The following is a 24851-nucleotide window of genomic DNA, read 5'->3' as shown; positions in this document are numbered from 1 at the left end:
TAGGTGGCACAGTGAATAGAGCACTGGCCCTGGATTCAAGAGGACCTGAGTTCAAATCCCACTTCAGACATCTGACACTAGCTGTGTGATCTTGGGCAAGTCACTTAACCCCAAGTGCCTTGTCTTCCCCCCTCCAAAGAAATACCAATCCAGAAACAATCTTTAAAGAGACACAGGAGCTGAGATGGGTCACAAAATAAATCCTCAAAAATTGAAAGCATTGATTTCATAATAGTAATAGCAAAAATCAATAATAGAAAGGGAAATCCCATTTCAAATAATTACAAAATACATAAAAGCTTGAGATCAACCTCCAAAGGCATACAAAAGACTTTTGTATATACTTAATCACAAAGTGATCCTTAAAGAAGTAAATTACATGTAAGTAGCTGGAGGCATATTCAGTATTCATGACTAAGCCATGCCAATAAAATATAAATGACGATACTACTAAAATTAATTAACATTTTAATGCTATTGTTGTTCAGTTATGTCCCATTCTTTGTGACCCTATTTGGGGTTTTCTTGGCAAAGAGAGATTTGCCATTTCTTTCTCCAGATCATTTTACAGATAAGGAACTGAGGTAAATAGGATTACTTGCCCGGGGTTAGAGTCAGGAAGTGTTTGAGAGAAGATTTGAACTCAGGAAGATGAGTCTTCTTTGACTTCAGACCCATCACTCTCTACACTGTGCCAACAAAGTACCCTTTTAATGCTATACCAATCAAATTACAAGGGGATATTTTACAGAATTTGATAAAATAATAAAATTTATTAGGAAAACAAAAAATTTAGAATATCAAGGGAAATGATGAAAAGAAGTAGGGAGGAAGGGAAACTAGCACTTCCAGACCTCAAACTCTATCATAAAGCAGTAGTCATCAAAACCATCAGGTATTGGTTAAAGAATAGAAAAATTAATCAATCAAGCAGACTAGACAAGTGAGCTTCATAAAACTCAGTGACCCAGTGTTTGCCAAAGTGAAAATCATTAGGTTCCTAGATGAAAAAGTACCCAATTCCCTATTTGATAAAAATAGCTGAGAAAATTGGAAAGTAGATCAGCAGAAATTAGGCTTACTTTACATTATAATCTACAATACACTCCATATATGACCTTAAAGATTATACTATAAATAAATTGGAAGAGAAACAGATCATATACCTCTCACAGCTATGGGAAATGGATGAATTCTCAATCCAAAGAAGAGATATGAGTCACAAAAGATATATTTGATTACTCGAAACACAAGCTTCTGCACAAACAACATTAACATACACAGAAAAGGAAAGTGGTTGAATGGGGAAAAAAGATCTTTGTACCTCATTTTTTTTGACAATGGTTTGGTATCCAAAATATATCAACTTTCTCTCTGTCTCTCTCTCTTTCTCCCTCTCAAACCCCCCTCCCCTCCCTCTGTGTCTCTCTATCTCTGTCTCTGTATATATGTGTGTATGGTTTCCACAAGATGTTACCGTTTCAAGGTGGTATAAGATAACAAGCACTAGCGACAACCCTAACCCTAAACCTAAACTCAAGTTCTTGATAAAGGGGGCCAGACTGGAAACTAGCCTAAACCGACCGGGACAAGACTTTTCTTCACGACGCTTGTTTAATGAGCTCATTGCTCGGGATGCATGATGAGGGAAGGGGCAGACATGGGGTGGGAGGGGTTCAGGGAGGCTGCCGCCGAACCAATCCCAGCTCCAGACAGAGGGGCTACAACAGACTAATAGTAGAAAGCCTGTACTTCCAGTAGTGGCAAAAACCCTAATAACAGATTCTTCTTAGCCTTGCGCTAGATAGGGCTGGGCCCTATTGATAACCATTCCCCGAGAGATAAAGGGTCAAAAGATATGAACAAACTATTCTTGAAAGAATAACTCCAAAATTTTCACAAATATGTGAAAAAACGTTCCAAATCCCTAACAATAAGAGAAATGCAAACCCAAGCGACTCCCCTGGCACCCGCTGGAGGGGCTGTGGAAAGCTAGGTGTGCCAGGCACTGGAATGCCCCTACCCTCTGAACCAGAGGGTCGCCTCACCCCGGAGGAGGCCATCGACAAAGCGGATACCCCGGGGGCCATCAGGAAACGAGAGGGAGGATGGCGACACCTGGGGATGCGGCAGGGAGAGAGCCTGGAGGGGAGCGGCACAGGGAGCCAAAGGCAAAGGTCTAGGAGAGGAGGAAGCAGGGAGGGGCATGACGACTGCAGTGACATAAGAAGCAGAAATTATCCCTAAAAGCACCATTCGATAGAGGGGCAGAGGACGGCGACATTCAAGGGCTCAACGCTGCACCCCATCGGAGCCTACGGGCGGTCACGTGAGTCCTCTCAAGAGGCCTCGGAAAGCACTGCGCATGCGCCCCTAGCCGTCACAGAACTCCTTTTCCCAGGATGCATCGCACAGGCGGACCCCTTCTTCCTGGTGTCTGGACTCCACTTGCTAGGAGGCCGTGCGGGATCGGAGAGACAGAGCCCTCGACTTTGTGGGAGTTGCCATTGAGTGCTCTCAGAGAACAGGCGCAGTTTCCTTTGGACCCAGGCTTTCAGTTCCGAGACCTTGTCGGCTGGAGCGCGCAGCAAGGACAGGAGGGAGGCACATGCACGCTCCCTAAGTTCGTGCGTGTGCACGTGCGCGCGCCAGGGTCTACAGGTTTGTTTCTGCTCCTGGTCTCTCTGTTTCTGAAACCCCTCCTCTTTCCTCCTTCCCTTCTTCCCCCTTCCTTCTCCTTCCCTCCCTTCTCCCTTCTCCTCCAGCCCCTCCCCAGCAGCTTTCCCAGGTGTTCTCTCAGACACAAGGAGAAGAGCACAAGGACCCAGGAGATGGAATGCAGACCTAGATCTTTCGGACTGCATCAGTATAGGAATTTCTTTGGTTTAACTTTGCCTATTTTTAACAAGGATTTTTTTTTTTGGAAGGGCAAAGGAAAGAAATTAGCATTTATTAAATGCCTGCAAGGTCCTAAGCACTTTACAAATATCACCTAACTCAATTCTCACCACAACTCTGAGAGAAGGGTGGTATTATTTTTCCTATTTCAGCTGGGGAAACAGGCAGCAGTGAAGTGACTGGCCCAGGATCACGCAGCTAGGGCCCATACAAAGCAACATTTGAATTCAGCTGTCCAGGAATCCAGGCCCATGTCTCTGTGGCTCTCCCCTAGCTGAAAGGGGAGAGGGAGGAGAAGAAGGAGAAAGTAGATTCCAATTCAGAATGTGTCCTTTCTCTTTTCCCTTGGATTTCCTCCCCCCACACACATCTTTCTCCAGATTGCCACCGCTTCTTATCCCCTGTTTGTTCAGGCATCTCCAATCAGGCCTCCCCTCTCCCCCACCCCCACAACGTCCAAGTTCAAGATGTTATTCTGTCCAGGCCGGGAGTCCTGAAATACTAAGTGCTTCCCGCCTGCTCTTTTAAGTCCTTTATCTCCTTGTTCCACTGCTTCAGCTCAGAACAGGTTCTCAACCAACAGAGAGTTTGTGAAATTGGATTGAAAACAGAGCATTGCGCCTTTACTTTCCTTACACTCCTGCTGAAATGTACTGTTTCCTGGCATTTTTGATTCAAAACAAAAAGTAACACTCTGAGAAGGATCTGAAGGATTTTCCAGACTGCCAAAGGGGTGGGTGACAGGAATGGTGAAAGAGGGAGACCTGTCTTCTATACCCAGTCTCCATCAGATTTGAGATTCTGGAACATTAACTCTGAGTCCTTGCTTCCCCATGGCTTCTTGGTGCGCAGAGAGGCTGGACTGTGGGTGAGCAGGTGTGTTCGGTGTTTCAGGCATCCCTGACCTACCAGGATGTGGCTGTGGCCTTCAGCCAGGAGAAGTGGAGACACCTGGATCCAGTTCAGAATGGTCTGTACTGGGAGGTGATGCTGGAGAACTACCAGCACTTGGTCTTCCTCGGTAAGGAGCCTGACTTCCTACTGGCATTTGAAACCTGCCCCTCCCAGCATCACGATGGCCTCGCTCAGCAGAAGCTGTGGCCCGTCCACATATGTGCTCAGCTGACCTCAGGCCTGACCTTTTCTAGCCATGAGACTGTGCCCCTATGGCTAGGTGGAACTCTGCATCCTTCTTAGGCTGCCCCTGCCCAAATTCTGTCTCCTAGGTAGAGCATTTTTCCCCAGAGTCCCCATGACCAGCATTTATTAAGTGCCCACAGTGTACCAGACTGGCTCCCTCAGGTCCCAGGACAGTGCCCAGCAGAGGCCTTGCCTCATCCCACTCCATGGGCACTGCCAGAATGCCAGCCTCTTCCTGAAGAGGAGGGAGCTGGGATGGACTCAGGAGGGTGCTCTCCCTTCTTTCCCATGAGCAGAACTTCCAATTTCCAAGCCAGAGCTGATCACCCAGCTGGAGTGTGGGGAAAGCCCATGGAAGCTGTTGGAGGAAGAGTCAAGAAGTGCTACAGTGACAGCATAGCTTACCGAGAGGAGCAAGTCTTATACCTGACCAGCAGGCTGCTTGTCCTCCTGTGGAGCTCACGAGTAAAAGAATGAGGTGGGAGAATGAGGTGGGAGGCAGGTCATGAAGCAACTCCAATTTATTCAAGCAAGCACTCTGATAATATAGTCTCTGCCAGCCAGCCCAGTGAACCATGGTAACACATACAAACAAACCCAAAACTATAGTAATGAACACAAGCTGGAACTATAGTAACAAACACAAACCAGGGGTGGGGCCATCCGTTCCAGCGCCATCTTGTTCACGCTTCCCTGCACCGGACTCAGTTTACCTGATGTCTGTCAGTGTGGTGTCCCAGATGGTGTGGCGGTCAGCGCCCCTTACAACTCCCCCTTTTTGTTTTAGACCTGATGACCTTCACGGGTTTGTACATCTCTTAGCTTGAATTGATTTTCAGTAAGCATCCACATAGTATCTTTTACAGTTCGTAGGGCATATTTGAGACATGCTGGTATAAGACATATAACAATCAGGATAACAATACCTCCTGACAACAATGTACCTAGCCAATTAAACGATGAGGTGGAATGACCAAAAAGTTGCATCATGTCTGAAACAAAATCTTCAGGTATTAACTTTTTTGTCCCTTGAGTATTTATATCCAATGCCAATTTTTCCAACAGTTTCATTTCACTTGAAACTTTGGCAAGTGTTAAACCATGCAACTGAGCTCTTATCTCTTCCCAATTAAATTCAGTATCATCGTACAATTTGTTCATCATGCAAAAATGACGATATCTGTAATCACATCTTAAAGCCAATTGTGTTTTTATGGCCTGCAGTTCATCTCCAATAGCTATTACATCATTTTTTTTAACATTAGAATGGCCTGATAAAATTTGTGGTCCATCCTCAATTGTTCCCTAAATCCCACTGATACATTATTTGTACAAACACCAAGGATAGCCCTTCACCAATCCTGTAAAGTTGAAATGTCTACTAATGTCCAAAGGTCCAATACTGGTCCTCAGCCTGGCTCACTGTTAGAAGCAGTAAGATGCCCCTGACTAATTTCATGGCTCAGGTGTTGTAGTTTCTTCTTCTTTCTCTGGCGGAATCCCTGTGATTTCTTCCTGGTGCTGTACGACCCGTAGTCTTTTCATTGGTACCCAGATCTCCTTGTCTCCTGTAAAGATACAAGCATAACCCTTGCCCCAAGTTATTATGGTATGTGGTCCATGCCATTGCCCTTCCTGATCTGGCCACATGGCCGTCTGTCCCATGGCTGGAGGCGTCCATTCCAATCTTTTCTTAAAATCATCTGATGGTCTGCCTGATCTGACTCTGTTGGAATTCAGATAGGAGTGAAATTTTCCAGTCATGCAGTATCTGTATCATAGCCAGACTCAGGAACAATCAGGTGGGAAACATTCCTTTATAAAAGGACGCAGTGGGGAAACTGACCAGGAGGATCCCATCCTAGATTGAGTCTAGAATTGTCCCCTTGGTGTTTCCTCTCCAGATACAAATTTCACCTGATAACACTACAGGATGAAGGATCACAGTCTCTCTGAGTAACTTCTGGCATATTCTTTCAGATACTGATTTAATGCAGACGACTATACCCAAATTCAAACTTAAACAAAATTATTTGTGGTCCCAAATGCTTTTACCTTAAGCAGCAAATTTCACTAATCCCAACTTAAAGCCCAGTACAAGTTATTTGTATTCCCATGGAGTTGAAATCAGCAATGCACATTAACAGGACTCACGTACATAAGAGATTTCATTTAAGATCCTTCCTTCTCAAATTTAAAACTTGTCCTGATATAAAAGTCAATTGTTGCAACTTTTGAGCAAGTCACATTCATTATTTATGAATTATACAAGCCAAACAATTTTCTTAGGACTGATGACCGTGTCCACATGAAAGGAGCCTTGGCAGTTTTACAAAATAAAAGGAATTGGCATGGATCCCATGCCTGCCAACCCCAAACATATAGGAGGACTGTTCTGAATGGGCAGAACCAGTCTAAATAAATTATTACTCCATTCATTTCTTTCCACACATAGTAATCCATTAACAATTTTAGGTTTAGCATTAAAACAGCAGCTTTTTAGCTGTAGCTCTTTTAATAGGCAAAGGTGAAAATACTTGGTTGTCTAAATAACATAACTTTTCCAACATCTTTTAGTTTCAACAAAATTCAGATTACAAATTGCTTTCTCTAACACCATTTCTGGATTATAGAGTAAAATAAAAATCTTGATGGTTCTAACTTTTACTCAAGAAAATTTCACATCTGTGGCCACTCCTTAAAAATGTTTTTTAAAGAAAAAGTTGTGAAACTGCAAGTGGAAGTGAGGGAGACTCTGGAACAAAGTCCAGCGGCGCCAAGTCTTCTCCTTTTCACCTGGGAGTTTCAAAGCCTTATCTCTGAGGTGTCTTTTCTCTTTCTTCAGTAGGTTTCTCAATTTATCAGTTAGCTCTTTAACACTGTCCTGCAAATCCTGCACCATCTGTCTGTTCTTCCATCTCTCTCTTCTAAGTTTAGATATATGGGTGCTGGCTGCCTTTCTGGGCTATTGTCCCTTGTACTACTCTCTGACTCTGATGGGGCTGTCTGTGAGGATGTGATGAATGTTCTCATTTGCACTGCCTTGCCACCATCTTCTATGAACACATTCTTCAGCATGTTATATAGAAAGAATGTGTACTGACCCTGACTCAACTTTTGCGAGCTTTGCCCCATTTCAATCTTACTCACGGTTACACCTTGTCTCACTCGAGCTGAATGCGCACGTCTTCTCCTGCGTCCGCTTTTTGGATTCGCTTCTGGAGGAACTCAGTGAGGCAGACAGGCTACGGTTTCCTGTCGCGCTCAGGTATCCACCTTTGACCCTGTCCTGATAGCTCCTGTACACTGTCTAGGCTTCTGGAGAGCCTGACTCACTCCGGGGGGTACTGAAGGACCTGATTCCCTCAGCTGAGTTTCCTGAGGGACCTGACTTCCCTCGGCTGAGTTTCTTAAGGGACCTGATTTCCCTTGGCTGAGCTTCCTGCTCCTTCTCCCTGCTTGTTGCCCCAGTTTGGGCGTCAAGTTGCTATGGTGACGGCATAGCTTATCGAGAGGAGCAAGTCTTATGCCTGACTAGCAGGCTGCTTGTCCTCCTGTGGAGCTCACGAGTAAAAGAATGAGGTGGGAGCGCAGGTCATGAAGCAACTCCGATTTATTCAAGCAAGCACTCTGATTATATAGTCTCTGCCAGCCAGCCCAGTGAACCATGGTAACACATACAAACAAACCCAAAACTATAGTAATGAACACAAGCTGGAACTATAGTAACAAACACAAACCAGGGGTGGGGCCATCCGTTCCAGCACCATCTTGTTCACCCTTCCCTGCACCAGACTCAGTTTACCTGATGTCTATCAGTGTGGCGTCCAGATGGTGTGGCGGTCAGCGCCCCTTACAAAGAAGCCCCTGTGCAGGTGAGAGAGGGTCACCAGCAAGCAGGCGGGCCTCCTGGACCATCCCAGGCTGGCACTGAGGGGCCGCCTCAGCACGTTCCATGCTCCCTCCCTTCTCTCAGTCTCTGTGAGGTGTAATGGCGCTCACACACAGGGACCACTACCTGCCTCATCTTATGGGATCCCCACATCCCCTACGTTTGTAATCCTCATTTTACAGAGGAAGAAATGGACGCACCTCTAAGAGGTGAAAGGTGTTGGCCAGGGTACTCCAACAGCTGAGGGATGGACTCTGAGCCCCACACCCTCCCACCTCCAAGGCCTTACTTTCTCTTTAATCCTGGACTTCCTGCAGCTCCCCAGTGACAAGATGCCACCTTGGCCTTTCCCCCCACCCCTTGTCTGCTCCTGGAGGACACAGCTCAGGCTCCATGCCAGATGAGTGCCAAGCACTGCCCTGGGCACTGGAAATAGAAAGGCTGAAAGGAAGCAGCCCCTGCCCTCACAAAGCCTACACACTGCCAGGAATCCTTAAAGCCTTTTCCAGCCTCCCTAGCTGAGTACTGTTCTCCCCTTTACACAGGTATTCCCAGGCACTTGGTGTGGGCCCTCTGCCTCCATAACTCCCTGCTCCATTGGACCCTTATCTCTCCCCACCCTAGGAGAATATAAAAGTCTGTGACCAGAGATTGGCTTTCAGTCAGTCGGTCAATGAACACTTATTATGCATCCACCACGTGCCAGGAACTGAAGATTCAGGATACAAAGAAGGGTAAAGGACAGGTCTACTCTCCTAGCAATTTGGGACATTCATAGAATTTCTGTCCACTATGAATTGTGTGACACAGAATAGGGGATGAGCTCTTGCTTAAGGAATTCTCATAGTCACTACAATTACAGGGTTTATTCCCATCTTGAATTTCCTGATGTGGAATAAGGTATGTCAGCTGTCTAAAAGTTCTCCCATAATCTCTACAGGTAGAAAGTTTCCCTGCAGGATGACTTCTGTGGCATAGAGTAAGGTGTTGCCTCTGGTGGAGAGCTCTGCCAAATCCAGTACATGTATAAGGTTTTGCTTTAGTAGTTATTTTGTGATCCTGAATAAGGTTTGTGCAGTCACTAAAGGATTTAGTACGTTCATTGTCCTTGTGAGCTTTCTTTCCTGAGATTCCATCATGACTACTTAGGTCTGAAGATGGTTTGATGTTATTTCCATGTGTATCATATTTGTGGAGCCTCTTTTTGAAAAAAACATTGCTGTGTAAACCAAAAACTGTGAACTGAAATTTTCCCAAAATTTATTATATTCATGTCTTCTTGCCTCATTAGGAATTGTTTCCCAAATGATTGTTTCTGGCTTCAAATCTCTCTCCTTGTTGCACTGATGTCTATCAAACTTGATATCACAATAGCAGGTTTCTCCAGGCTGAGATTCCCAGGCATCAACCGTTCTAAGTCTGTCCTTGGATGATTCTTCCACAGAAATGTCTTTCTTCTGAATTGTCTTCTGGGTCTCTAGCCTAGCTTCAACTTCTGAGAAGAAATGAGGGGGAAAAGGAAAGAAAAGAAAGTAAATGCCTTCTATTTCCTGGATAGGAAGAAGGGAAACTGACTCTACTGAGTCTTCAGTAGAATATGTTTCCATATGTGTAAGGATACTGAAAAAATACTAAAAACCAGATCATTGTATTTTTCAACAAGATTTGGAGGTTTCCATTATACTGTCTTCTGAGGTGTCAGGGAGAGCAAATGAGGTTGGGGGTTGGATGGGTCCTACCTGGTTATGTATGTATATGTGTATATATGTGTGTATATGTATATATGTGTATATAATATATATATATTTATGTATGTATGAAACAGCATTGGTGTGATATTGTGGAAAGATCAACCTGGTTTAGCTGGATTGCAGTAAGACATCCTCGTTGACTGAAAGCTTTGCCACATGTTACATTTATATGGTTTCTCTCCAGTATGAATCTTCTGATGTTCAGTAAGGTTTCCCCTCTGGATGAAAGCTTTTCCAGAATGCATTTACTGGTGTAAAAAGAGGCTTGTGTGATTGCTGAAAATGCAGAGATGGTTTTATCAGGGTGTGGCCACTGTGCATGCTACAGCTTCTTGGAGCCACACTTGAGAGTTGGGTGACAGGTGGACACCAAAGGCAGATGAGCAGTCCTCCCACCAAAGGTGCTAACCCTAAATGCGCTTGTCTTTCCTGAACACCCCATACCCTCTTATTACTACCCACTGTACAAAAGATGACTGCCAATTCAAAGCTGGATTACAAAGGAGAGTCTAATCCCCATGGGGACTCAGAGTTTTATCACACATAAACACAGCTTTGATAAGACACAGGCAAATGTGTCACAAAAACTGTGTGTATTGTTTTCTCCTTGACAAGAGAGAAAGGGGTTCAGAAGGCTTGGCAGAAAGAAGAGTGCCCAGTTGTCCAAAATCACCCTGTAGTCATTTTGTACCCACTAAATACAGACTTGGGCTTGTACAACACAAGCCCCTGCTGGGCACAGACTATTTCATTTGTGTCACCATCAGCTAACACAGTGTCTGACACATAACCAACACGTGCTTAAGATAATGCTTATTGATTAATTACCCAGTAGCACAGTTCATTTCCAGTCATGACTTAAATAGTAAACACTACAAGAAGTAGACACTTAGATCTAGGGCAAGGTTCTAAGATAAGCTTTATAATTCAGGCCTACGAACAGACCCAAATGGTAGCACTTCTAAAGATGGAAGGCCATTCTGTGATCATATGTTCATGAAGCTTTTGAGGGTTACATTCTCTTATTTTATTCAAACAAAGTGCCCAGCAAAGTGCCTTGAGCCTAAGAGCATTTAAGGTCTGTTTAATGTAATTTGGCAATCTCATGAAGTAGCTAATGCTTGTATCCTTGGCCCAACTTCATGGAGAGAAAAGTCTCAGGACAAGATGACTTGCCTAAGGTCGCATGGCTAGGTAGTGGTAGAGCTTCGACTCCAACTCTGGCCTTTGGGTGCTAAGCTGAGTGCTCTTCTCACCACAATGTAATACCTCTGCCTTTCCCAGATGTATTTGGTCTTACGTAATGTCTGTGTCCTGGAGGAATCTATTTATTTCTATGTATCCACCCATCATTCATCTGTCTATAGCTATCATCTACGTAGCTATCCATCTATCTATATCCAGCGATCATCTATCTATATCCAAGTCTCAATCACTTATCTATCCATCATCTATTCATCAACCATCTCTATCCATCATCTGACTGTAGCTATCATCTATAGAACTATCCATCCATTATCCATCTATCTATATCCATCGATCATCTATGTCTCTATCCATCCATTTACCAGTCATGTATCTATAACCACCCATCCATCAGTCATATATCTACCTGTCCTGTGTCAACCTCTCTATCTGCCTATCCTTATGTTGGTTGGTAAAAAATAAAAATATAAAGAATTCAGGAGACAAGACAGTGGAAAACTGTAAGGGATTTGCCAACCCTCAGCCCTCTTGGACGGCCTACACCAGTCACGGCTCAGGTAAACTGAGGGGAGATTGGTAAGGCATGGACAAGATGGCGCTGGGAGGAAGGGTTCCGCCCATTTATTAAACGATACTTCCTGGAAAGTAGGCGTAAAAACTTGCTTAAATTGGCATAAAACTTGCTCGAGCTGCTTACGTAATTAAGGCCATAAAAGTGCACGAGCTAGCTGGAAGAAACGGAGTTGTTCACCATCTCGATCTCCCGCCTCCTTCGTTGCTCACAGTTCGCTCCGCCAAGGCTGACAGGCACTGCTGGTCGCGGGGTACGGGCCCTAAACCCGTATAGAAAACCGGGTCTTCACGTCTGAGCACAAGCACGCGGGGCACGATGGCCTCCTGCGGGGCTGAGAAATGGCCTGCAGACACACACAGCCTGTGGCCATCAGTGATGGGCTGCGATCTGCCAAACAGAGAGAGTCCTGGGGGGGCAAGGTTAAGGAGGGGCCGGCGTCCTGGGGGAGACGCTGCTACCTTCTTCGGAAGCTCCGCCCCCTCCCGAGGCTGCTCAGCCCGCACCTCCCCCTCCTCCTCCTCCTCCAGTATCTTCCGGGCCCCGCCTCTTTGTCCTCTACGCGGTCACGTGGGCTCCCACTGTCTGTTGGAAGAGAATCCTTGCGCGTCCGCCCTGCGCCCACAGTTTCCATCTTCGCATTACCTAGACTCCATTTCCCAGGAGGCCGTGCGGGGTCAGGTGGTGTGGAGCTCAAGGCATTGTGGGAGTGGCCGTTGAGTACTTTCAGCGCGCTTGTGCAATTTCCCTTTGGCCCAGGAGTTTCGGGGAGCGCGGATGGCCCAGAGGCGCGTGCCCGGCGGTGCCCGCGCGCCCTGCGCGCGTGCGCGCACTCCTGGGTGTGGAGGTGAGTCTTTGGTTTGGCTCGCTTCTTTCGGAAACCTTAGGGCGTCTCTGGGGTGTTCTCTGTCTCTGTCTCTGCGAGAGATCCGCCTCTGGGTCCGTCTCCTACAGCAGTCGTGGCTGACCGAAGTCCTACTGTGTGCTCTGAGCGATCTTAGGAGGGAGGGAGGGAGGGGCTGCCATCCCCATTTTACAGGGGAGGAAACAGAGACAGACAGACAAAGGGAAGTGACTAAGCCAGGATCACGCAGCTTGTGCGTGTCTGAGGCTGGGTTTGAACTTGGGGCTTCTGGACTCTAGGCCCCGCTGTCTCCCCACTGGGTCTCTGCCCGTCTGTTTCTCTCCTTGGGCCCTGTCTCCCTCCCTCCGTCTGTGTCTCTCTCCTCCATCCCTCTTTGTCTCCCTCTTCTCTGTCTCTTTTCTCTTTCCTTTCTCTTCTCTCTCTCTCTCATTCTGTGTGTCTGTCCTTTCTCTCTCCTCTCTCTCTGTTTCTCCTCTCCATGTCTCTGTGTCTCTGCTTTTTCTCTCTCTGTCTCTGTCCTCTCTGTGTCTCTCTCCCTGCTGGGAGCTGAGGCTGGGTCTGAGATGGAGAGCAGCCCTTGGGGAGGGCCCAGCTTCCCAATCTTGTTCATGTCCCCCTTGGGGCTGGGGCATGGGGGGGGGGCGCAATCTGACCTGTTGGGACCTTTCCCCAGACCTCCCAGGCAGTGGCTGAGGATGAGGAGCAGAATCTGAGGCCTTCAGGTCTGGAAGACAGGACTTGCATGCAGTCAGAAGGCCCTGAAAAAGAGGACCCAGGCAAGGTGACCATGGAGAGAGGGACAGAGGCCCCAGGGACCAAGGACAAAGGTGAGCGTGACAGGCTTACTGGATGGGGTCCAGGCAGGAGGGACCTGGGGTAGAGCTGAGTGTTCCCACTTTACCCGCTTCTTCTCCCCCAGACTCTGCTCACCCCCGACAGATGAACACAGGTCAGCGCGAGGCAGGAGCAACCTCTGGGCTCTCAGCAGCCCCCAGCTCCCCGGTGAGTAGACAGTTCTTGGAGGAGTGTGGGTTCCCCTGGGGTCCTCAAGTCCCTGCACCAAAGTGGGGTGGTTACAGAGTCCATACCTCCCTACAACCAGGATGGTGCTTGGGGGTCAGCCAGCTTTGCCCTGTCCCTGACAGGGAGAAACTGAGGCACAGAATGGTGACATGATCAGCCACCACTAGAGGGCAAGGGGACTATCTGACAGTACTAGATAAGAGGGATCTGTCATTCACTCTCAGCTCCATGAGGGCAGGGACCATGCATGGTCCTTTAGGGTTCCACCCAACACTGTGCACACAGTGTAGGCACTTCATACATGCCTTCCAGGCTCTTTCAGTGATGATGATGATGATGATGAGTTTCGGAATCATCAGCAAGCAAGAACTTTTCACTATTTAGAAAACAACCAAAAAGAGAATTGTATAAGGAGTCACAAACTTGACTGTGCTCTTTTTGACAGGTATAATCAATTTAATGCCACAGTAACCAAATTCCTCGTTTGTTTCCTGAGGAGGTTTTTTTTGGCACATTTTTAATCATTTCATTTTTGAATCATATATCTTAAATTTGGCATAGTTTTAGTGGTTACTGTTGTAGAATATTTTTGAAACCTGTTATTTCTCAACCACCTTCGTTCTGATAATTTTTCATTATTTCCTTGAACTTTTTTTTAATGTTTATTTATTTTTAATTTTCAACATTCATTTCCACAAAATTTTGAGTTCCAAATTTTCTCCCCGTCTTTCCCCTCCCCCTGTTCCAAAACACCATGCATTCTGATTACTCTTCTCCCAATCTGCCCTCCCATCTGTCACACCCCTCCCTTCCTTTATCTCCATCATCTCTTTTTTCTTGTAGGGCAAGATAGATTTCTATACACTATTAACTATATTTCTTATTTCCTGCTTGCATGCAAAAACAGTTCTCAACATTGATTCCTAAAACTTTGAGTTCTAACTTCTCTCCCTTTCTCCTTCCCCATCCATCCCCATTGAGAAGGCAAGCAATTCAATATAGGCTATGTATGTGTAGCTTTGCAAAAGACTTCCATAATAGTCATGTTTTGTAAGACTAACTATATTTCCTTCATCCTATCCTGCCCCCAATTTATTCTATTCTCTCTTTTGACCTTGTTCCTCCCCAAAAGTGTTTACTTCTAATTACTCCCTCCTCCCATTTGCCCTGCCTTCTATAATCCCCCCACCCCACTTATCCCCTTCTCCCCTATTTTCCTGTACTGTAAGATAGATTTTCATACCAAATTGAGAGTGCATGTTATTCCCTTCTTAAGCCAAATGTGATGAGAGTAAACTTCACTTTTTCCCTCTCATCTCCTTCCTTTTCCCCTCCATTGAAAAAGCTTTTTCTTTCCTCTTTCATGGGAGATAGTTTGCCTCATTCCACTTCTCCCTTTCTCCTCCCAATATATTCATCTCTCACCCCTTAATTTTATTTTTTTAAATATCATCCCTTCCTATTCAACTCACGCTGTGCCCTCTGTCTATATATGTGTGTAATCCCTCCAACTACCCAAATAATGAGAAAAGTTTCAAGAGTTACAAATATGATCTTTCCATGAAGGAATGTAAATAGTTCAACTTTTATAAGTCCCTTAGTAATTTCTCTTTTCTCTTTACCTTTTCATGCTTCTCTTGACTGTTGTGTTTAAAAGTCAGGTTTTCTATTCAGCTCCAGTCTTTTCATCAAGAATGCTTGAAAGTCATCTATTTCATTGAATGACTTTTTTTTCCCCTGAAGTATTATACTCAGTTTTGCTGGGTAGGTGATTCTTGGTTTTAATCCTAATTCCTTTGACTTCTGGAATATCCTATTCCATGCCCTTCGATCTGTTAATATAGAAGCTGCTAGATCTTGTGTTATCCTGATTGTATTTCCACAGTACTCAAATTGTTTCTTTCTAGCTGCTTGCAATATTTTCTCTGTGACCTAACTCTGGAATTTGGTGACAATGTTCATAGGAGTTTCTCTTTTTGGATCTCTTTCAGGAGGTGATCAGTGGATTCCTTGAATACTTATTTTGCCCTCTGGTTCTAGAATATCAGGGCAGTTTTCCTTGATAACTTCATGAAAGATGATGCCTAGGCCCTCCTTTTTTTTTTTTTATCATGGCTTTCAGGTAGTCCAATAATTTTTGTCACTCCTGGATCTACTTTCCAGGTCAGTTGTTTTTCCAGTGAGATATTTCACATTATCTTCCATTTTTTCATTCTTTTGGTTTTGTTTTGTAATTTCTTGGTTTCTCATAAAGTCATTAGCTTCCATCTGTTCCATTCTAATTTTGAAAGAACTATTTTCTTCAGTGAGCTTTTGAACCTCCTTTACCATTTAGCTAATTCTGCTTTTTAAAGCTTTCTTCTTCTTATTGGCTTTTTGAACCTCTTTTTCTAATTGAGTTAGCCTATTTTTCAAGGTGTTATTTTCTTCAGCATTTTTTACTTCCCCTTTAGGCAAGGTGTTGACCTGCTTTTCATGCTTTTCTTGCATCTCTCTCATTTCTCTTCCCAATTTTTCCTCCACCTTTCTTATTTGATTTTCAAAATCCTTTTTGAGCTCTTCCATGGCCTGGAACCATTGCATATTTATTTTGGAGGTTTTTTATGCAGAAGCCTTGACTTTGATGTCTTCCTCTAATGGTATGCATTGTTCTTCCTCATCTGAAAGGATGGAAGAAAATACCTGTTCACCAAGAAAGTAACCTTCTATAGTCTTATTTTTTATCCCTTTTCTGGGCATTTTCCCAGCCAGTTACTTGACTTTTGAATCCTTTGTCAAGAGGAGGGTATATGCTAGGGACCTGTAAGTTCTCAGTTCCTCCAAGGTGGCACAGTCAAGGGAGAGGAATTTACTCTTCTCTCTGACCTTTGCACTGACCTTGGAGCAACCAAAAAGTTTTCTGCCCAGGATCTGCTAGCAGAATTCCCTCTCCAAAACTGCCTCCAGCTCCACCATGCCAGCACTCCTCACCCCAGGGCTGCCACTCAGGGCTGAGATCCAGATCAGTAGCTCCATTCCCCTGGGTCTTTAGGCCGAGGGCTCCAAAAATGGATTCTGCCGCTGCAGTAGCTACTGCCAGCGGAGACAGACCAAGTTCCTTTCTCACCCAGGTGAAAGAGTTTTTTCACTGACCTTTGAAGCTATCTTTGACTTTTCTGGTTTGAGCAATTTGGGAACCGCAGCTGCTGCCTGAGATACCACCCCATGAGGCCTGCTCAGGTCCTGTCCCTGCTGCACTACCCACACTGAGCTGTACTCCACTCAGAGCCCAGTGTGATAGACCTTTCCTGTTGGCCTTCCATGCTGTTCTGGGCTGGAAATCTCTTTCACTCTGTCGTTTTGTGACTTCTGCTGCTCTAGAATTTGTTTAGAGTCATTTTTTACAGGCATTTTGTGGGCTTTTAGAGGTCCATCCCTCTGCTCTATCATCTTGGCTTCCACCCCTTCCTTGGACTTTCTTGACTATGTTTTCCTCTACATGATATTTACTATTTTGTCAGGGCTTATAAACTTTGCTCTTGTGTGGTAACCCTTAGTTATTTGGGATTCCACTAAATTTAGGTAATAGCCTTTGTATTTTGTTAGCACAGCCTAGCCAAGAACAATGAAGATTTCTCCATCTAGTCAAATCTTTTTTATGTCTAAAAGTATTTGATGGGTCTTCTGATACATGGATTTTCACCTGCTTTATACATATTAGAGCCATTTTAATTGGAATTCCTTTTTATTTTTTCTCTTGCCGAGTTTTGAATTTTTACAAATTTTTTAATAATGTAAAGAAAAACTAATCACTTTTGTGGGTTCATTTTATATTATTTACCTTATTGAAGCTATTGTTTTAATTAGCTTGTGGAGTTTTTTTACTTGAATCTCCGAGTTTCTCTAAGTAAAGCATCATATCTCTAAATGCAATAGTTTGGTTTTTTTTATCTTTACTTATTTTTATCTTTATTTTTGTCTGTTAGAATTATTTTTATTCCACATGGTAGGGGTGATGATGTGCATACCTGCTTTAACCCTGATCATATTGAAAAGGCCTCCAGTGTTTCTCCAATACAGGCAATGCTTGGTTTTAAATAAACACTATTTACCATCTTGAGAAAAAGTCCATTTATCCTTAAGAATTCTAGAATTTTTAGTATTTCAATTGAGTGTTGTTTTAACAAAAACTTTCTTTATCTTGATATAATCATATGACTTTTATTTTTTTTATTAGTAGGGACTGTTATGCTTATAGTTTTCTGAACCAACTCTGTGTTTCTGATATAAGGCCTTTTTGATCAGCGAATAATCTTTTTATTATGTTACTGTAGCTTCTTTGATAATATTTTATTCCACATTTTTACATTTGTATTCATGAGACATACTTGTTTATAAATTACCTTTTTCTGTTTTCTCAGTCATTGGGTATCAGGAGCATGTTTGTGTCCCAGATCTCTGGGAGATGCCTTTTTTGTATTTATGGAACTAATTTATGCTATGGCAGAATTCATTATTCTTCAACAGTTTGACACAATTCAATTGTAAATCCATCTGGACCTGGGGTTTTTTTGAAGGGGCAAAGGGAACTCAGGTCTTTTTCATTTTCTTTTTCTGAGAACAGGTTGTTTAAATTCTCTATTCTTTAAATTTATTTATTTAACTTTTAACATTCATTTTCACAAAATTTTGGGTTCCAAATTTTCTCCCCATTTGTCCCCTCCCCCCACCCCAAAACACCGAGCATTCTAATTGCCCCTATCGCCAATCTGCCCTCTCTTCTATCATCCCTCCCTTCCCTTGTCCCCATCTTCTCTTTTGTCCTGTAGGGCAAGATAACTTTCTATACCCCATTACCTGTATTTCTTATTTCCTAGTGGCAAGAACTGTACTCGACAGTTGTTCCTAAAACTTTGAGTTCCAACTTCTCATCATCCCTCCCTCCCCACCCATTCCCTTTAGGAAGGCAAGCAATTCAATATAGGCCAAATCTGTGTAGTTTTGCAAATGACTTCCATAATAGTAGTGTTGTGTAAGAACTAATTATATTTCCCTCCATCCTATCCTGTCCCCCATTGCTTCTATTCTCTCTTTGGATCCTGTCCCTCCCCAAGAGTGTTGACTTCAAATTGCTCCCTCTTGCCACTGCCCTCACTTCCCTCATCCCCCCCACCCTGTTTATCCCCTTGTCCCCCACTTTCCTGTATTGTAAGTAGGTTTTCATACCAAAATGAGTGTGCATTTTATTCCTTCCTTTAGTGGAATGTGATGAGAATGAACTTCATGTTTTTCTCTCACCTCCCCTCTTTTTCCCTCCACTAAAAAGTCTTTTGCTTGCCTCTTTTATGAGAGATAATTTGCCCCATTCATTTCTCCCTTTTTCCTCCCAATATATTTCTCTCTCACCGCTTAATTTCATTTTTTTAAAAATATGATCCCATCCTATTCCATTCACTCTGTGCTCTGTGTGTGTGTGTATGTATGTGTGTGTGTGTGTGTGTGTATGTGTGTGATCCCACCAACTACCGAGATACTGAACAGTTTCAAGAGTTACAAATATTGTCTTTCCATGTAGGAATGAAAACAGTTCAACTTTAGTAAAGTCCCTTATGACTTATCTTTACTGTTTGCCTTTTCATGCTTCTCTTCATTCTTGTGTTTGAAAGTCAGATTTTCTTTTCAGCTCTGGTCTTTTCATCAAGAATGCTTGAAAGTCCTCGATTTCATTGAAAGACCATTTTTTCCCCTGAAGTATTATACTCAGTTTTGCTGGGTAGGTGATTCTTGGTTTTAGTCCTAGTTCCTTTGACTTCTGGAATATCATATTCTGAGCCCTTCAATCCCTTAATGTAGAAGCTGCTAGATCTTGTGTTATCCTGATTGTATTTCCACAGTACTTGAATTGTTTCTTTCTAGCTGCTTGCAATATATTCTTTCTGACCTGGGAACTCTGGAATTTGGCCACAATGTTCCTAGGAGTTTCTCTTTTTGGATCTCTTTCAGGCGGTGTTCTGTGGATTCCTTGAATACTTATTTTGCCCTCTGGTTCTAGAATCTCAGGGCAGTTTTCCTTGATAATTTCATGAAAGATGATATCTAGGCTCTTTTTTTGATCATGGCTTTCAGGTAGGCCCATAATTTTTAAATTGTCTCTCCTGGATCTATTCTCCAGGTCAGTTGTTTTTCCAATGAGATATTTCACATTATCTTCCATTTTTTCATTCTTTTAGTTTTCTTTTGTGATTTCTTGGTTTCTCATAAAGTCATTGGCCTCCATCTGTTCCATTCTAATTTTGAAAGAACTATTTTCTTCAGTGAGCTTTTGAACCTTCTTTTCCATTTGGCTAATTCTGCTTTTGAAAGCATTCTTCTCCTCATTGGCTTTTTGAACCTCTTTTTCCAATTGAGTTAGCCTATTTTTCAAGGTGTTATTTTCTTCAGCATTTTTTTGGGTCTCCTTTAGCAAGGTGTTGACCTGCTTTTCATGCTTTTCTTGCATCTCTCTCATTTCTCTTCCCAGTTTTTCCTCCACCTCTCTAACTTGATTTTTAAAATCCTTTTTGAGCTCTTCCATGGCCTGAGCCCATTGAATATTTATTTTGGATGTTTGGGATACAGAAGCCTTGACGTTTATGTCTTTCCCTGATGGTAAGCAGTGTTCTTCCTCATCAGAAAGGATGGGAGGAGATGTCTGTTCACCAAGAAAGTAACCTTCTATGGTCTTATTTTTTTTCCCTTTTCTGGGCATTTTCCCAGCCTGTGACTTGACTTTCTGGGCATTTTCCCAGCCTGTGAGTTTCCTCCCCACACCCACCTGGCCTCCAGATCTGCCCAGCTAGCACTTAGGGGCTGAGATTCAAGTGCTGCTTCCCAGCCTCAGAGCTTTTGGCAGGGGTGGGGCTGCTATTCAGTGTGAGATTAAGTTCAGGTGCTCAGGTTGGGGCAGGGCTGCCACTTGGGACTTAGTTCCCTCAAGGGGTTTATGTGAAGACCTTCAACAGTGGATCCGGGCTCCTTCTTGTTTTGGGAGCCCTTGTCTGCTGCTGCCTCCCAAGGGCACCTGAGTTATGGAGACACCCTGCTCCCCTCTCGGCAAGCTGAAGAGACCCTCTCACTGACCTTTGGCCCTGTGGGTGGAGGGACCTGCACGGCTGCTGGAGATTCTGTCCCTGAAACCTGCTCGGATCTGCTCCTCTTGGTGCTGCTCAGCCAAGGCAGGGCTGGGCTCTGCTCCGGGTCTGGTGCTCGACGGACCTTTCAGGTCAGTTTTTCAGGTCTCTCTGGAACAGAAATCTCCTCCAGTCCATTGTTCTGTGGCTTCTGCTGCTCCAGAATTTGTTGGGAGTTCTTCTTTACAGGTATTTTATGGGCTGTGGGTTCTGAGCTAGCATATGTGTATCTTTCTACTCCTCCATCTTGGCTTCTCCCCTAAACTCTCTATTCTTAAAGTTATTTTTGTTTGCATACGATAGACAAAACGGTATTAATGATTTTGTTGTTTCTGGGGTTGTCTTCTTTTTTCATTTTTGGTTTTGTAAATTTGACTTTTATTTATCAGGTCTTTTATAGACCCTTTACAAAGAGGCTTTTTTTCTCTTGGTCTCTTAAAAAAGATCTCCTACTTTGATATTAATTTCTTTTTTTATATTTTCTTCCTTCTTTGATCTTTATAATTTCTCTTTTTGAACTTATTTGCTAGTTTTGATTTGTTGCTGTTGTGAATAGTTTTAGTTGTGTATGCATTTCACTGATCTTTTATTTCTCTTGTTTATTTGTGACAGTGTTTGGAAATGTATGTTTTAATGGGCTGCATCCCCAAAGTCCTCATACACTGCCTCATTGTTATGCTGTTTGACAACATTATCTTTCCTTCCTGTGACCCCTTTATTCCTTATCTCCATTTAGGTCTGAAGGATTTCTTCAGATTCCTCTTCTTATAATTTTTACTATGTGTGATCCATGAAAGGATGTCCTTAATCTTGCCACTCTTCAGCATTTGTAGAGGAGATTGTTTCTGGGCTGTCAGACACACCTAGTTTTTGTTGAGGTGCCATAGAATGTGGAGAAACATGGCAGTCGGTCACCAGCAATGTCTTAAGGAAATGCTATGTGCCATTCTCTGTGTTAAGTGAATACTGGGGATACAAAGGAAGACAAAAACATGTCTACCCCTACCCCCACCCCAAGAGCTCACATTCACGTTGGGGAGACAGCATGAAAACAATTCTAGGTGAAGGTAGAGATGGCATCAATCTGATCTTGATTTGCATTTCAGTAAAGTTGTTTTTCTGAGAAGGGGCCTGTCAGCTTCACTAAGCTGTCCAGGGGTTCCATGAAACCAAAGAAGGTGGAGATTCAGTTGGGTGCTGGAGTTAATTTGTACTGGCCCTAGGGAGCTGATTGTTAAATTGTCGGTGGGAGTATTGACCCCTTAGAAATCAGCCAGTGCTACAAATCAGGACTTGATTTCTTGTTTTGTTGGTTGCCTAGACCTGTGCTTTTAGTTGAATGTACACATATACACATATATATACATAGAATACTCACAAATGGGATTCAAAATAAATTATTGTTTTTAAAAAGACACCATGCACTTTAAGAAAAACCTGGAAAGACTTATATGAACTGATGCAAAGTGAAGTGAACAGAACTAGGGGAATGTTGTACACAGTATCAGCAATATTATGGAAACCTATGCCCTCGAGGCTTCAGGTTCCCCACCCCTACCCTAGAATTAAGAAAATTATGGAGAGGATGAGAATAGTTCAGATATTAATCGTAAAAGTATATCCTGCTACCAGAGAGCTGATTGTTAAACATTTGCCACCATACCTTTGGATAAGAACTCCTAGTGTAAATGGGAGAAGTTGGACATTGTGATGGGAGAGAAGAGGATGAGGAAGGAAGTTGGTGGGGAAGAGGCTGCAGAAAGGTATTCAAGATGCCTTTTTTAAATATATATTTTATTTTTCCTCCAATTGCATGTTAAAACAAATTTTTTAAAGTTTTGATTTCTAAATTCTATTCTTCCCTCCTTCCCTTCTCCTTTTCCTGAAATGGCAAGCAATTTGATGTGTTATAGATGTGCAATGATGTGAAACATTTCCTATTAGTCATTTTGTACAAGAAGACACAAAAGAAAAAGAATGAAAGAAAGTGAAAAATTGCATCCTTCAGCCGGTATTCAGTCAATATCAGTTGTCTCTGGAGGCAGATAGTAGGCTTAATCATAAGTCCTTTGGAACTGTCTTGGTCATTGTATTGCTGAGAAGAGCTAAGTCATTCAGTTCATTGTTGTTACAGCGTTTCTGTTACTGTGTGCAGTGTTCTCCTGGTTCTCTTCTCTTCACTTTGCATCAGTTCATGGAAGTCTTTCCAGGCTTTTCTTAAACCACAGGATATCCTTTTAAAACAGTAATTTATCTTGAAGCCCGTTTGTGCGTGGTCTTTACACGCATGTATGTGTATATTCCATTAAAAGCATTTCTTTTTCTCTCCTCCCCATTGGACAAGAGAATAGCAAACCTTGTCTGAAGCAGAGTTGGTAAAATCTCTGACAGCTGCTGCCTCTGCCTCCCTGGGCTTCCTTGTTTGTCCTCTCTGTGGTAGTTGTGTGTGCTGATTGTTGCTGCTTTACTTCCTTCCCGGGATGCTGGTGCCCCTGACATCCCAGGCTTCTCACTTTCCCAGTGTTTGGGGCCTGCTGGCTCAGCCACTCACCCATTGCTGGGCATCTCTCAGCTTTTAGGTGCTTGCCAAACCAAAAGAGCCACCATCAGTCTCTTTGTACCTGTGTGCCTTGTGCCTTCCTGTATTGTCGGTCCCAGCAGCTTCCAGAAGGACCCCCACAAACAGCTTCACCAGAGTTTATTATCACCCCTTCTGTTCCTCTGCCAATCAAATGTTGCTCTTATTTGCATTTCTCTAATTATTAGTGACTTGGAGCATCTGTTTTCCTATATGGCTGTTGGTAGCTTTCATTTTTTCCTTTGAAAACTACCTTTTCCTTTTCTTTAATCATTTATCATTTGGGGAATTTGAGGAAATCTGGAGTCAGAGATAAGAAGGGAGGGAATTCCAGCAGGAGGGACAGCCAGTGCAAAGACCCAGAGTCTGGAAATGAGGAATTACACATTGGGCAGTGAAGCTGGTTCATACAGGGCATGGTGGGGTGGGCAGCAAGTGAAGAAGACTAGAAAGGTGAGAAAAGGAGTGTTGTATCGAGAAAAGGCTGACATGGCCAGAGGTGCACGTTAGGAGGACCACTTTGGAGGCCTCGTGGAGACCAGAGGTCATGTAATGGCCCAGGAACATAGTATGAATAGAGAGAAGGGGAAGGTGCCATGGATAAGAAGTGGTGATGGTGATGAATTAACCATGTGGGGAGAATATGCAAGTGGTCAAGGATGACACCAAGGCTACTAGCCCAGAGACTGGGAGGCTGGTGGTGCCTCCAGCAGGAACAGGAAAGTTTGGGGAAAAGAGAGTGAGTTTTGTTTAGACACATTGAGTCCATTCTGAAATGCCCAAAAGGTGACTGGTGGTGGTGGAGCTGGAGCTCGGGAGGAGGACTAGGGCTGGCTATCGACATCTGGGGAGGGAATCATCTTCATGGTGATGATGTGATTCTCAAAGAGGGTCCCTGTGACCAGTAGTCCCAAGCTATTCTAAACAGGCTGGCAGAGAACCAGGAGGGAGCCACCTCATGAAAACCTGTAGTGGAGAGGGTAGCAACAGCAGAGGGTGACTGGGAAGCCTCAGGGATTGTTGGTAACTCTGGGGAAGAGGGAAGCTTCAGATGGGGAGAGGAGAGGAAGAGGGGTATCTGGTGTACACAGTGGAAGAAGTAGCACCAGATGACACCTGGCATCTTATGGAGGGCGGTGCTTTTAATGGAGGAGGGGAGACTTGAGCCTGTTTGTGGGCAGCTGGGCTACTGAGGCATGCTGGGAAGGCCTTCACAGCTATTTGGTCCATCCCAGCCACGGGCTCCTCCTGTCTCAGCTTCATGAGCCATTGCCTCTCAAGGCTGTCCCTTCCACTTTGGAAAAGCTTTGTTACCCAGAAGCTTTTCTTGACATTCATCTTAGAGCCTCCTCTTGGCAACTGACCCCTATACCTTGTGGTTCTGCCCAAGGGCTCCAAATGGAACATGGTAGGCCCCTCTTCCACAGGGAGGCTTGCTTATTTCCCCGGCTGACTCACTGAGCTTGTGGTCCACAAAAATCCCCAGATCTTCTTCAAGACTGCTGCTCTCTAACGAGGCCTCCCCATCTGCTGAGGTTGTCTGCTGAGGTTGACCTTTTACTTATCCCTAGTGAATTTTGTCTGATCGCTCCACTGCTGTAGCGTGCCAAGATCCTTTTAGATTCTGACTCTGGCATCCAGTGTGCTAGCCATCCCTCCCAGCTTGGTGTCATCAGTAGATTGGGTGAATATGTTGCCTATACCCAAATTATTGATAGAAAAAATATGTCAGGAGAGGGCAAAGCAGATCCCTGGGACACTCCGCTGGAGAACTGGCTA

General features: G+C 44.0%; 1 protein-coding gene and 1 long non-coding RNA gene across 3 annotated transcripts in view; one reads left to right on the top strand and one right to left on the bottom strand.

Annotated features, from left to right (window-relative positions):
* Positions 1 to 4544: 4544 nt before the first annotated feature.
* On the bottom strand, positions 4545 to 11959 carry LOC140496633 (uncharacterized). The gene is made up of 2 exons (XR_011964353.1): positions 11585 to 11959; positions 4545 to 9425 (listed from the first exon to the last, which is right to left on the bottom strand). It is a non-coding gene; the product is annotated as an uncharacterized lncRNA (long non-coding RNA).
* Positions 11960 to 12174: 215 nt separating this feature from the next.
* The window catches only part of LOC140496632 (uncharacterized), a 36100-nt gene continuing 23423 nt past the window's right edge, over positions 12175 to 24851 (top strand). The window contains exons 1-3 of one of the 2 annotated variants that reach the window (XM_072596653.1): positions 12175 to 12305; positions 12997 to 13150; positions 13243 to 13325. In XM_072596653.1, coding sequence (XP_072452754.1) covers positions 13066 to 13150; positions 13243 to 13325 — 168 coding nt within the window. In that variant the 5' untranslated portion in view covers positions 12175 to 12305; positions 12997 to 13065. Of the gene's footprint in view, positions 12306 to 12374; positions 12398 to 12996; positions 13151 to 13242; positions 13326 to 24851 lie in introns of those variants that run through there. The other variant, XM_072596654.1, reaches the window with a different exon arrangement.

This window comes from Notamacropus eugenii, chromosome 3, assembly GCF_028372415.1.
Source record: "Notamacropus eugenii isolate mMacEug1 chromosome 3, mMacEug1.pri_v2, whole genome shotgun sequence".
NCBI lineage: Eukaryota > Metazoa > Chordata > Mammalia > Diprotodontia > Macropodidae > Notamacropus > Notamacropus eugenii.
This window is presented reverse-complemented; position numbering and strand designations above follow the sequence as displayed.